General features: G+C 49.5%; 1 protein-coding gene across 2 annotated transcripts in view; it reads left to right on the top strand.

The window, feature by feature from the left end:
* RIC3 (RIC3 acetylcholine receptor chaperone) overlaps positions 1–12,699 on the top strand; it is a 74,099-nt gene that overhangs the window by 33,889 nt on the left and 27,511 nt on the right. For both annotated transcript variants that reach the window (XM_068124168.2, XM_068124167.2), the window contains exons 2-3: positions 1,999–2,216; positions 4,269–4,341. In XM_068124168.2, coding sequence (XP_067980269.2) covers positions 1,999–2,216; positions 4,269–4,341 — 291 coding nt within the window. The remainder of the gene's footprint in view (positions 1–1,998; positions 2,217–4,268; positions 4,342–12,699) is intronic.

Here is a 12,699-nt window from a genome sequence, read left to right as displayed (position 1 = left end):
TCCCCTTAATTTAATTTGATCTTGATGATTATTTAATTTAACCCCTTAATGTAATTTGATCTTAATGATTATTTAATTTAACCTCAATTTAATTTGATCTTAATGATTATTTAATTTAACCCCTTAATTTTATTTGATCTTAATGATTATTTAATTTAACCCCTGAAAGAAATTTGATCTTAATCATAATTTATTTTAACCTCCTAATTATGGTGGCCATTAATTATAAAGGGTGGCCATCAAGAAGTACGTGAGTGGAGTAAAGGAAGGACCAGATGCCGACACAGACGAAAGGTTTAGCCAGCGGGATGAGCTGGCATGTAGCGACAGCAAGGGTGGTGGCTGCAGGTCTTGTGGGACCAGACCCCATTGCAGTCGTAGCAGGGATGGTGGCTGGGGTACGGCCCAGGACCTTGGGCTGTCCCTCTAGCACACTATGAGGGTAGTAGTGACGTGGGGGTGTTCCTCTCACAGTTTTACTGTGCAGCATGAGGAAACAGAAGGAGGCCATGCCCTGTGGTCTAACCTCCATCCTCTGTAGCAGACCTTATTGCAGCCCTAAAACAACGATTTGGATTGGAGTGTGAGGCAGTTGAGACCACCGGCCATTGTGAGGCACCAGCGTCCGCCAATAGCTGTGTGGCAGATTGAGCCCTTATTGCTGGAGAGATCAACAGGGATGGACGAGGTGATTTGGTAATCAACAGTGGCCAACATGATGAACACTGCCTACTATAAGCAAAGGATGGGAGCGGAAACAAAAAGAGGTGTACCTATGATGAGATCTGGTGGGCCTAAAATAGGACCATCAATTAGGCCACAGGTATAGACGGAGCATGCCCTGTCAAGGAGTAGGGAGCGGGACTGTTGGGCCTCTTGCAGGCAGGAACCCCGACCTCCGAGACCTAGATCGTCAACTCCATGGACGAACCCGCGAAGAGGTAACTGGACAGGTACACCCCTTTGCCATAATCATTGAAACTAAAAGGTCGTGGACTTACATGGCTGTGCTCGTTAGTGGAGGATGAACGTGAGGCCTCTTTTGCACGACAGATTATTCATTGTGGACAGATTGGAACAGGTCGCTAAAATTTTTGGTGCAAAAATGAAGGCGTAAATGTTGAAGCGATTGTGGACACAGAAGCGAGCGCTACCATCATGAGTCATGTGGTCCTGAACACAAAAACAGCCATGTTCGTGTCCCAGAAACACAAAACAAGAACAAACACACACATTTACTATTCCCCGTACATACATCACCAGATGACGAGTGAATGAAAACAGCAGATCAGACCATCGATCATGTGATTATTAGGGTAGATCTGTGTGCTATGTATTGATGGATTCAGTTTTGTGTGTGCATGCACTAGATGTCTATCTTGTACTCACTCTTACCAAATATGGTCAATCGGCCAAAAAACTGGAGGAAGAATTTGTGAATATACTATGTGCTTTCTTCTGTTATGTAGATTTGTTTTTTTTTTTTTATTCGCACAAGCTGAAGGGAAAGCTGAAGCTGAATGGAAAGGTGTATGCTGCATGTGTGAGAAGTGTTATGATTTATGGGAGCGAGACATGGGTAATGAACGTAGAGCAGCAACGAAGGTTGGAAATGCGAATGGTTCGGTGGATGTGCGGAGTATCGTTGAGAGAGAGGAAGACAATGATGAATTGCGAAAGATGATGGGAATAGAGCCTATGATTGATGCTGTGAAGAGAAACAGGTTGAGATGGTTTGGTCATGTGTTGAGGAAGGATGAAAGTTACTGGTTGAGAAGAGTGATGGAAATGAATGTAGAAGGAAGTAGAGGACGGGGAAGACCGAGAAAGATTTGGCTAAAGATGGTGGAAGAAGAAATGCGGGCAAGGGGGTTAACAAGGGGAGATGCAGAAAATAGGGCAAGATGGAGAAGATTGTCATGGGGACCGCAAGGCTAAGCCCCGCTCTAGCAGGGAAAATGGCCTTAAAATGCATGTTGTGTTGTTGTATTCCCACAGAACCAAGAAAGTTGGACGGTGCACCACCAGACTCGGGTGCTGGTGCCTTTCTCGGGCATCCTTCGCACAGCCGGTCACTCAAACACCGAGGCCCAGTACGACATGATGTACCGGGGAAACAAGGTGGTAGCAGTGGTGGTGGAGGCAGTTTCATAAAGCAAATCATACCTGTGTATGGATTTGGAATTTTCCTCTATGTGTTGTACATTTTGTTGAAGGTGAGTTTCACTAGCTTTGGGGAGGGTACATCATGTGGAATCTCATTATTCTCATTTGTGGCCTCTACAAGGAAAGTTGGATGTTCATCATATGTGGTACCAACTAACTTTCTTGGGCATTAAGTGGTTTCTGATTGATTAATTTCATTCACTTTTCAGCCAATCTTTTTATCTCAAAAATTTGATATCTGCAAATGTTATGGTAGGATTCTTCGGATTTTGTGAGGTTGGATCAAAAATGACAACTTGTAATGGATTGCCCACTCCAAGTTGGACCCCTGAGGTGTGGCTGTTGTTAGGGTGCATCACACCTAATGTATCAGACATAAGCTTGTATAAAATAGATAGCTCACCTATTTGCCACTGGGAGGATAGTAACAGTCCTTGGGAATCTTCCTCCTACATTAAGATAAAAATGGTGTGGAAGGCCTTGTTTTTTTAACACCTCAAGAGGAGCATAGTGGGAAGCAGTAACACTAGCCCCGAGAAGGGAGCCAAACTCTATGGAGTTTCCTATGAAAGCCTTGTGAAATCGTGGTGAGCCTGGTGCAGCTTCGGAATTTCCTTGCGTTTTGGGAAATATCCAAACAGCAACCACCCTTTGATGCTGCTTGGTGATATAATCCTCCCATGAACGTTCATAGGAGATAGTGAGGCCAATGAATTCCAGGGATTGTACACTACATGGCCAAAGGTATGTGGACATCGGAACGGTCGGGCACTGATGTTGGGCGATTAGGCCTGGCTTGCAGTCGGCGTTCCAATCATCCCAAAGGTGTTCGATGGGGTTGAGGTCAGGGCTCTGTGCAGGTCAAGTTCTTCCTGTGCAGGTCAAGTTCTTCCTGTGCAGGTCAAGTGCAGGTCACCTGTGCAGTTCAAGTTCTTCCACACCGATCTCGACAAACCATTTCTGTATGGGCTTCGCTTTGTGCACGGGGCATTGTCATGCTGAAACAGGAAAGGGCCTTCCCAAAATGTTGCCACAAAGTTAGAAGCACACAATCGTCTAGAATGTCAATGTATGCTGTAGCGTTAAGATTTCCCTTCACTGGAACTAAGGGGCCGAGCCTGAACCATGCAAAACAGCCCCAGACCATTATTCCTCCTCCACCAAACTTTACAGTTGGCACTATGCATTCGGGCAGGTAGCATTCTCCTGGCATTTGCCAAACCCAGATTCGTCCGTCAGACCCACCAGATGGTGAAGCGTGATTCATCACTCCAGAGAACGGATTTCCACTGTTCCAGAGTCCAATGGCGGCGAGCTTTACACCACTCCAACCGACGCTTGGCATTGCGCATGGGGATCTTCGGCTTGTGTGTGGCTGCTCGGCCATGGAAACCCATTTCATGAATCTTCCGAGGACAGTTGTGCTGACGTTGCTTCCAGAGGCAGTTTGGAACTCGGTAGTGAGTGTCGCAACCGAGGACAGATGATTTTTATTTGCTTCAGCACTCGGTGGTCCCGTTCTGTGGGCTTGTGTGGCCTACCACTTCGAGGCTGAGCTGTTGTTGTTCCTTGACGTTTCCACTTCACAATAACAGCACTTAGAGTTGACCGGGGCAGCTCTAGCAGGGCAGAAATTTGATGAACTGACTTGTTGGAAAGGTGGCATCCTATGACAGTGCCATGTTGAAAGTCACTGAGCTCTTGAGTACGGCCCGTTCTTCTGCCAATGTTTGTCTGTGGAGATTGCATGGCTGTGTGCTTGATTATATATACCTGTCAGCAATGGGTGTGGCTGAAACAGTCAAATCCACTAATTAGAAGGGGTGTCCGCATACTTTTGGCCATGTAATGTATCTCTTCCAGTGGCTGTTCAGAGAATTGGATTGGATAATTTGATTGCTGATCATGGTGGAGAGATGATGTGAGAGCATGTGACTTGCTGGCCTCGAATGCCATGTTCCAAGTAGCTGGGTTTCCATTTTGTACTTAAAATACATATTATATACCCCATCGAGGCTCTGGCTTGTTGCATACCGGAAAGGAATGATTAGAATTGCATATTACATTGCTTTCTGCCATTGTACCTATCCCCAAACCAACAGGTGGCAAACAGGAAGAATCTGCCAGTGCCGAATAAACCCGAGAACTCTGAAGGAAATGCTCAAAGGAAGATAAGTGAGTTTAACTTTGACACAATGGAACATAGCCACTGCACCCACACCAGCCAAGCAGGGACAAACTGATAAATGCACACCACTCCACACCCAAAACCACCCAACGGCCATATATTGGTGCTCTCGTCTGCTAGCAAATTGCTAGTATGCATCTGTGAGAGTGTGATTGTGTCCATCCCCATACGGTTTTTGTTTTTCATATTGCGCTTGTATCAATAGCTGAATAGAGCCATTCTTCCCTGATTGAAAAGATGTATATACGAGAAGAAGTAACCGGCATTGCCGGGCAGGGGTGAGGAGGGGAATGGGGGGGGGGGGGAGGGCAAGGGGAGGGGAGGAGAGAGGAAGGGGAGGGGAGGGGGAGGAGGAGGGGAGGGGGAAGAGAGGGGAGTGGAGGGGGAGGGGAGGAAGGGAAAAAAAGGGGGGGGGGAAGGGGAGCAGTCAGAAGTGGAAGCTCTTTTATGGAGAATTTATATCTTAAAGGGGAGGGGAGGGGGGAAGTGGAGGGGAGGGGGGAAGTGGAGGTGAGGGGGGTAGGTGGAGGGAAGAAGGGTAGGGAGAGGGGGAAGGGGAGCAGTCAGAAGTGGAAGCTCTTTTACAGAGAATTTATATCTTGGAGGGGAGGGCAGGAGGGGGAGGGGAGAGGGAGGGGGGGAAGGGGAGGGGAGAGGGGAGGCAGGAGAGGAAGGTGAGTGGCTCACGTTTCTGAGTGAATGTGGCTCACATTTCTGAGTGAATGTGGCTCACGTTTCTGAGTTAAATGTAATGCCGATCAGGAAGAAGAAGAAGCCGTACTACCAAATCCGTACACTTCCGGAATTGTTTGATTTATTTGTATTCAAATGTCTGGTAATTGTTTTGTTTTAATTTACGTGAATGTCTACTTGTATGTAACTGTCATTTATTTAAAAAGGCTTCGGCACTATCGAACGATATTTTTTTTGGTCATTTTTTTTTAACCCCCAAAAAACAAAAAAGAATTGGCCTAAAACACTCCCAGGCACGCACTGATGATCCTCTGAAAGTTTGATGAAGAACCGTTCAGCCATCTCTGAATAAAACGCGGACACACACAGAGACAACTCGCGTTTATATATATATAAATCGGGATTTTAATTTAATTCAAAAATTGATCCAGACCTCTATTCTCTTTCAAACATTCAAACCGACAGCGGTAGTTATTTATCACAGCATCTGTAGAATTTTCACCCTTTTACTCAACTGCGTTTCGCTGTTATTTGGTGGAGCAAAAAGTCAACTGAGCTTTATAGATATTTAGATCATACTAGTAATAGGCGTTCAAAACGGGGCAGTCAAGGATGGTTGTGAATAATTGTATGCCCCAAAACGAGGCATACAATTCTCATGGTCAAGGATGGTTGTGAACATTGGCCAACGCCCTCACTTTTTTTTCTTCTGCCCTCACTTTTTCACTTTTATTCGTTTAAAAGTTAATCTTCTCTGCAACCGCTTGAGAATACTTTTTGTTAATCCTTTTTGGAGAATTTATCCATGGAGAATCCTTTTTTAACGATTGGATGGGAAATGCGACCAGCGTTCCAAAAAGTCTGTTTTCTGTAAGCGCCAAATTGAATGTAACCCATATGACATCACGTGCATACTGTTACGGACACGACTTATTAAGATGTTATGCTGGGCCGAGCGGAATGGCCGCCGTGTTCGCACAAGTTACCCGATTATACTCGAACGTTGGCCGAATCGCGCTACGCTAGATCAATGAAGGAAAGGACACAACGGCTGGGTTAAATGACACGACACCAGGGGTACAGTTCTCAAGACCTCCGGAGGAGGATATAATATGGGGTATGCGGAACGTTTAGATTACACGGCACAGAGGTACAGCACAGTAAGGTGGGCACTTATACACGGTCTTATCTTAATTCCCGACAGACCACAGACAAACGGGACAAGACTGACTCACACAGGGATTGATGGCAAGGAAGGGCAGAATCGATGGCTCAAGGTGCACCTTGGCTCAGGGACAGGATCCACACGGTCCGGTCCAGATATGCGGGGAGGTATCGTCGCGCTGGAGGTGGCGTCTGTTTCTCCTTCGTAGCTGAGGCGCATCTGACGTCACCTCCGGTAAGTGGCTGCGTATATCCAGCGGGGAGTGACACGCCCTCGGCTCGTTAGCTCCGCCCCAGATGGAATCGGTCCGCCGCTTCTTATTGGGTGCGGGGGGGTTACCGGGCTCCGCCCTTGACGAGGAGCTGACAGTCAGCCCCTGTGTGGTAACCCCGTCGGAGCACATGGTCAATGGCGGCTAACCAAGCCGGAGTGAGGACGCACACTCCCCGCGCCGCCGCCGCGCCGCCCCCGCTGTTGTTGTTGTTGGTGTTGTTGTTTCATGAGATGATGGGAGGATGCGGAGATGAGATTGTGGGGAGGTATTGGGAGGTCCTAAACTTACTACTGGTGCCATACAATCACATTCTGGTGCAACGAAGAGTCAGAATTAAGGGAAACGAGTCCTTAACTGACATAGACTAAGAATAACTAGCAAGATGTCCTATAGTTGTCTACGTGAGATGCGGTGAACCTGGGCACGACATTTAATGGGGGAAAAAGGGGAAGGTCGGGGCTACAGAGTGTTGTTTACAGACAATGGGACTAGGGAATGGGGGATTGGGGATAGTTGGGGAGTATTGGGGAAATAGGGGAATATTTACAAGCGGATATGGATGGAGGCCAAATCCCATATCCGCAACATTGCACCCTTCTCTACCTCGGGGCGTCCCGACCCGATAAATTTTTACCTACTTTAGTGTGGCACTCAGATGTAGTTCCCTCTACTATTAACTCTACCCTGAGTGCGACAGTTTTACAGATGTTCACAAATGAGTAAATATGTCCCCCTGCGACGTTGCACCCTTCTCCTCACCGAAACACACCCACAGGATAACCGAATCGCGGAAAGAATCCTCAAACTAAACATACAGCCGGTAGGGAGCATTATTTACACAAGACTACACTGATATTTACACTACGATCCAGGACCTGTTTTTGGAGGAACACATGCAGATGTTATGCATAGAGAGAGCACGCATGCCAGCATCGATACACCAACCCACGAGTGCTCTGTGGCCTTACGGCCTTTAATAATGTGCAGAGCACCCCATCGAAGCACCAAAAGCACCACCCCATCATGTACAGTCAGTACCATCCGGTGCACCAATAAAGTGTTCAACGTCACCAGTGGTGTCGCAGCCGGCCGATGTTCTGCCGCTGGTCTTGCCTTCCTTGGTTCACCTGTATGGCATAGGTGCCACGTTGACCAATAGGTCCATCCACGGGTGGTGCTTGCCCGCAAGAGAACTGCGGTCCATGGTGGGCGGCCACAAAAATTGCGGTCCATATGGTGTATCGATCCCGGCAGCAAGCAGCGAAAGTGCAGGCCCACAACTGCGGAGCCAGCACCTCTCTCTCCTCTCTCTCTGCCCCAAAGCCAGAGCCTCGGAGGTGGGAGACAAAAGAGGCAGACAAGTGAGGAAGGTGGTAAGGGCGCAAAAGTGCACGCAATGCAAGGTAATGCACACTGGGGGCACATGGGAACCAGGTGAGACAGGTACGTTCCTACCGTACGCCCCCCCCCCCCCACCAGGTAACCTACATTGCCCCTCCCTTACCCCTTACTGTATCCACAAAACACAACACTACCCATAAACATCTACTTTACAAATCAACAAACGTCCCTACTGTCTTCCCCGTTCCTCCCATAAACCAAATTCGTCTTCTCTCCCTCCTAACCAAGCAAATTTGCCATTTCCAACTCTCATCACAATTTGCCATCTCCAATTCAACATCAAAATTTGCCATCACGAATTCATCATCAGTCCCTCCTAAGGAGGGAGAGATGGAATCACCCCAATGTCTCATCCACGTCGTGATGCGTCTCACCAATCCACACAGCAATTCTCATTTCCTGCACACAGAACAAAGAAAACACAGGTGTGGAGTCATCATCATCACCACAGGTAAGTGGCTGCGTATGGTGCGACAGGTTCCTCAATCCTAACTATTTCCTAAATGACTTTAACAACTTTACATTACCCGGGGTCTTTCTCCTGCCAAACCATTGGCCCTCTTATACTATGGGTTCTAAAAACCAATTCCCATTGACCAAACTGTGGTGCTTTTCAATTTGGGGTCTCACTCCCCCGATTCATCTCCCGGTGCCCTCGCACAATTTCTGGGCCGCGACGTGTAGCTCTCCCAGCAGGTCTACCCACCTGCACACCTCCACCACTGCAGTTGCCTCCGAGCTTACCTGCTCCTTACCCTAACCTATCTACCTGGGGAAGGCCCTCTGGCGCTCTCCCCACTCGGTGCCCTCTCTGGCACTGGGCTACCCGGGTCCGTCCTCCGGATCCTCGGGCCCCACTGACACTAACGGCTCCCAGAGCCCACCTGCGGCCTCACCTGGCCGACATCCTCACAGTGGTGGAGTGCCCAAACCAACTACACACACTAACAGGCTACACGCCCAGCCATTTCCACAACACTAATGCACCCATCCACAATACCATTCTGCAACCGCACCACAAATGCCAATATCCAACCACAATTTACCTATACCCTCTACCTAACACTTACACTACCCGCCCCGGGTACTCGTGAAAGGGGTCCACTCTTCCCCTATCCACACCTTCGCACCATGCACACCACTCCGTACCACTTACTCCAACTCTCTCCACACACCTGTACTTGCACACCTGTGCTCTCATTCTTGGTGCCGCCTGCACCCTTCTCTCCCCAAGCGCATTCGCGCTGATCCACAACACTCACTACTCCACACACCTGTCCAGTTCTCACACAGCATCATCTCATCTAACTACTCCCCTCTGAAACTTGCGCTTCCCAGTCGTCCCTTTAAACTATTGCGCTCCCTCGTCATTATCATCCACCCTAATCTACCTGCGTCCCCATTACAGGTATCAGTCACTAACTAACCTTAACGTCACCTAATGTCATCTTCGCTAGATCCCTATCAATATAACCTAACCCACCCGGGCTAGTTTTCACTGCCATACACCCCATAAACTATTGCGCATTTGCCCCACCATGGGAAGGGTGGCAGGGATGCCACCCTTACCCACCGGGCCCATCGCTCACTACCAATTTTGCACATCAAATTTCAACAAATCAAAAATTTGCCAATCACTACCCATCATCTGCCAATCATTACTGCCACTCCTATGCCAATCATCAAATTTTGTTTTTCTCTAATTTTGGGGCCAAAACACTATCCTCATCACACAGTCTACTCACTAATGCCTCTCGGTGCGCCAATTCCTGTCCAAAGCCCGGCTTCGTAAAGCCGAGCAATGAATGCGGGTTGTTTTGTGCCAGCGGCTGGATACGTCCCGCATTCGGGGCAGGGACGGGGGCTTACCCGGCCCGAGACCCCACGCACCATCTCGGCACGGAGCCATCCAATGTCCCGATCTCGACCTGCCGGAATGCCTCAACAAAAAGTGGTCGCCATGACGACCCTTCCTATCGGCCTGCCCGCTCCGCCTAGTGGAGCCCGGACGCGGCCGTTCCACGCGAGGCCCAGCGTGGATCGCGCACGGCGGTCCTTTCGAACCCGCCGTGGCTCGGATCCCCGCTGGTTCTCGCGGCACGCGAAGCTGCCCGACGCGCACCGAGGGCCCGATTCGGCTATAAGTCGTTCTAACCTCTAACCCGGTTACCGTCGATGCTTCACCTGGATGCTTACAAGCATACGCTACCCCTTTCGTGCTCATACATCCAGCCGTTTCCATGCTCCTCGTACCTTTCCTTACACACCCAGGTACACTCATTCCACGCACAGCCTTGGTCACACACCTGACCACCGAACACCTTGGCACACATTCGTCGCTCGCACACCTCACCAACACACCTCTTCGCGCCCCCTCCTCGGTCACCTCCTCTGTGACAATCACAGGTGTGCTCTCACTCGCACACCCAACCACGTGCCTCACTACCAATTCCAGCGTGCATTCCCACTCACGCTCTACCATTCCAGGTGTGCATCCTTCCATTCCAGGTGTACATCCTCGCTCACCTGTCACAACCAACTCACGCTCCTTGTCACTCTCACTACTCTCACCTCCACTCTTGACAGCGCACTCACCCTTACTCTTGACAGCGCACTCTTTCCTCATGCACCTGTCCGTTACACACCTTTCTCGCACACACCCTTGCGCCCACTCTCCCGTCACACCCTCTGTAACACTCACCACTGGTGTACACTCTTCCTTGCCTTTGACAGCGCACTCTTTCCCCATGCACCTGTCCGTCACACACCTTCCTCGCGCACACTCTTGCGCACACTCTCCCGTCACACCCTCTGTAACACTTACCACACCGCGCTTCCATGTGCTCCCTCGCACACGCGCTACGACCGACTCACTCTCGCCAGCACCCTCACTCCTTGGCACGCACTTTTTCCTCACACACCCCAGAGTCGGACTTTCTCGCACACCTCCTTTTTCGCACACCAGACCTGTCGCACACTTCACCAACGGCCTCTCACGAACACCCGGGTCCATCTCGACCCCCAAGCTTCTTAAATCACCTGGCGCATCATACGCACGACCATATTGGTCACCACTTACACCGGGTCCTCTTCCTCTTCGCTTTTCCTCCATCACCTGCGAATCCCTCATCCGGTTAATGAGCACATCATCACGATCCAAACACAGACTTTGGACCAATTCTTTTATCTCCTCCTTTATCTCTTTCTTATCCCCTCTCCGTCGCTTCTTAATTTCGCTCACCCCATCTTCCACCTCTTCTAATTTCTGCTTCACCTCTTTTATTTCCCGGTACGTCTCCTCAAGCTCGTCCTCTAAGGCTACCTTGACCGTTTCCATGTGCGTCCTCACCTGCCGGTCCGTCGTCTCCATTACCTCTGTCACCTCGTCCAACCTCGTTGTCAGTCCCTCACGTACCATCTGACATTCCCTCTTCGTCGCTACCAAGTCATTTTTTAGGTCATTTTGTGTCGCTTTTAACCCTCCTATTACCGCTGTGTTCTTCTTTACCTGGTCCGTTAGTTCTTTTTGTCCCTCTGTCAGTTGTTCTACTTCCTGCGTCAGGTCCTCTATGCCCCCTTGTAACTTTACAGTCCCCTTTCTCACCTCCTTCTCCATGCGCTCCTTACAGTGCCTCACCTCCTCGCGCACTCCTCCGACCTCCTCACTCACCCCTCTTCTGATCTCCTCTCCCATCACTTGCATCTCCTGCCCAGATGCCACCCTCATCTGCTCCATTTCCTCCCTGTGAGCATCCAGTTTAGTTTCTACCCCCATTCTGACCCCCTCTATCTGCTGCCCCATTTGTTTAACTTCCCTTTCCGCTTGGTCCCTCATGTCCCTCAATTTGCCTTCCATACTGTTTTCTAACCCCTCTAACCCCTTTTTCACTCCCTCTATCTGATTCTCCTGGGCAGCCATTCTATTTTCCACCCCCATTAACCCATGTTTCACCCCTTCTATCCCATTGTCTAACCCCTCTAATTTCTTGTGTAATCCCTCACCGGTACCCCTCGCTTCGTCCCTCATTACCCCCATTTGGTTTCCCATCACCCCCAATTGCTCACTCTGAGCATCCATCCGGTTCCCCATTTGTCCCATACTGCTTTTCAAACCTCTAATTTGGTCTCTCAATTGCTCACTATTCTTTTCCATAAGGGCCGTCATTTGCATAAAAAAAAGGTTCAAATCCACCGGTGGCGCTACCACGGTCGCGGGCGCGGTCAACGTGGCCATGTGCGAGGCGCCATTTTGCGCGCCCGTAACCTCGTGCGCGACGACGCTATTTTGCGAACCTGCCACCCTCACTGCTTCGCTCTCCTCATGTCCCTCATTTTGGTCCTGGATCGACCCTGCCTCACTCTCCTCTACCGGAACCCAGCCGTCATGATCCGCCATAGCGCGACTTTCAAAATTCGGGTTTTTTTTTTTTTTTTAAACACAATCAAATTTCGCCGTTATAATTTTGAGCGTGTGAAACGCGCTCCGGGACCGATCCCACTTCCCGACACCAATTGTTACGGACACGACTTATTAAGATGTTATGCTGGGCCGAGCGGAATGGCCGCCGTGTTCGCACAAGTTACCCGATTATACTCGAACGTTGGCCGAATCGCGCTACGCTAGATCAATGAAGGAAAGGACACAACGGCTGGGTTAAATGACACGACACCAGGGGTACAGTTCTCAAGACCTCCGGAGGAGGATATAATATGGGGTATGCGGAACGTTTAGATTACACGGCACAGAGGTACAGCACAGTAAGGTGGGCACTTATACACGGTCTTATCTTAATTCCCGACAGACCACAGACA

This window comes from Myxine glutinosa, chromosome 8 (assembly GCF_964187855.1).
Source record: "Myxine glutinosa chromosome 8, kmMyxGlut1.1, whole genome shotgun sequence".
In the NCBI taxonomy this organism is placed as follows: domain Eukaryota; kingdom Metazoa; phylum Chordata; class Myxini; order Myxiniformes; family Myxinidae; genus Myxine; species Myxine glutinosa.
The sequence above is the reverse complement of the archived record's forward strand: the minus strand, read 5'-3'. Positions and strand labels throughout refer to the sequence as shown.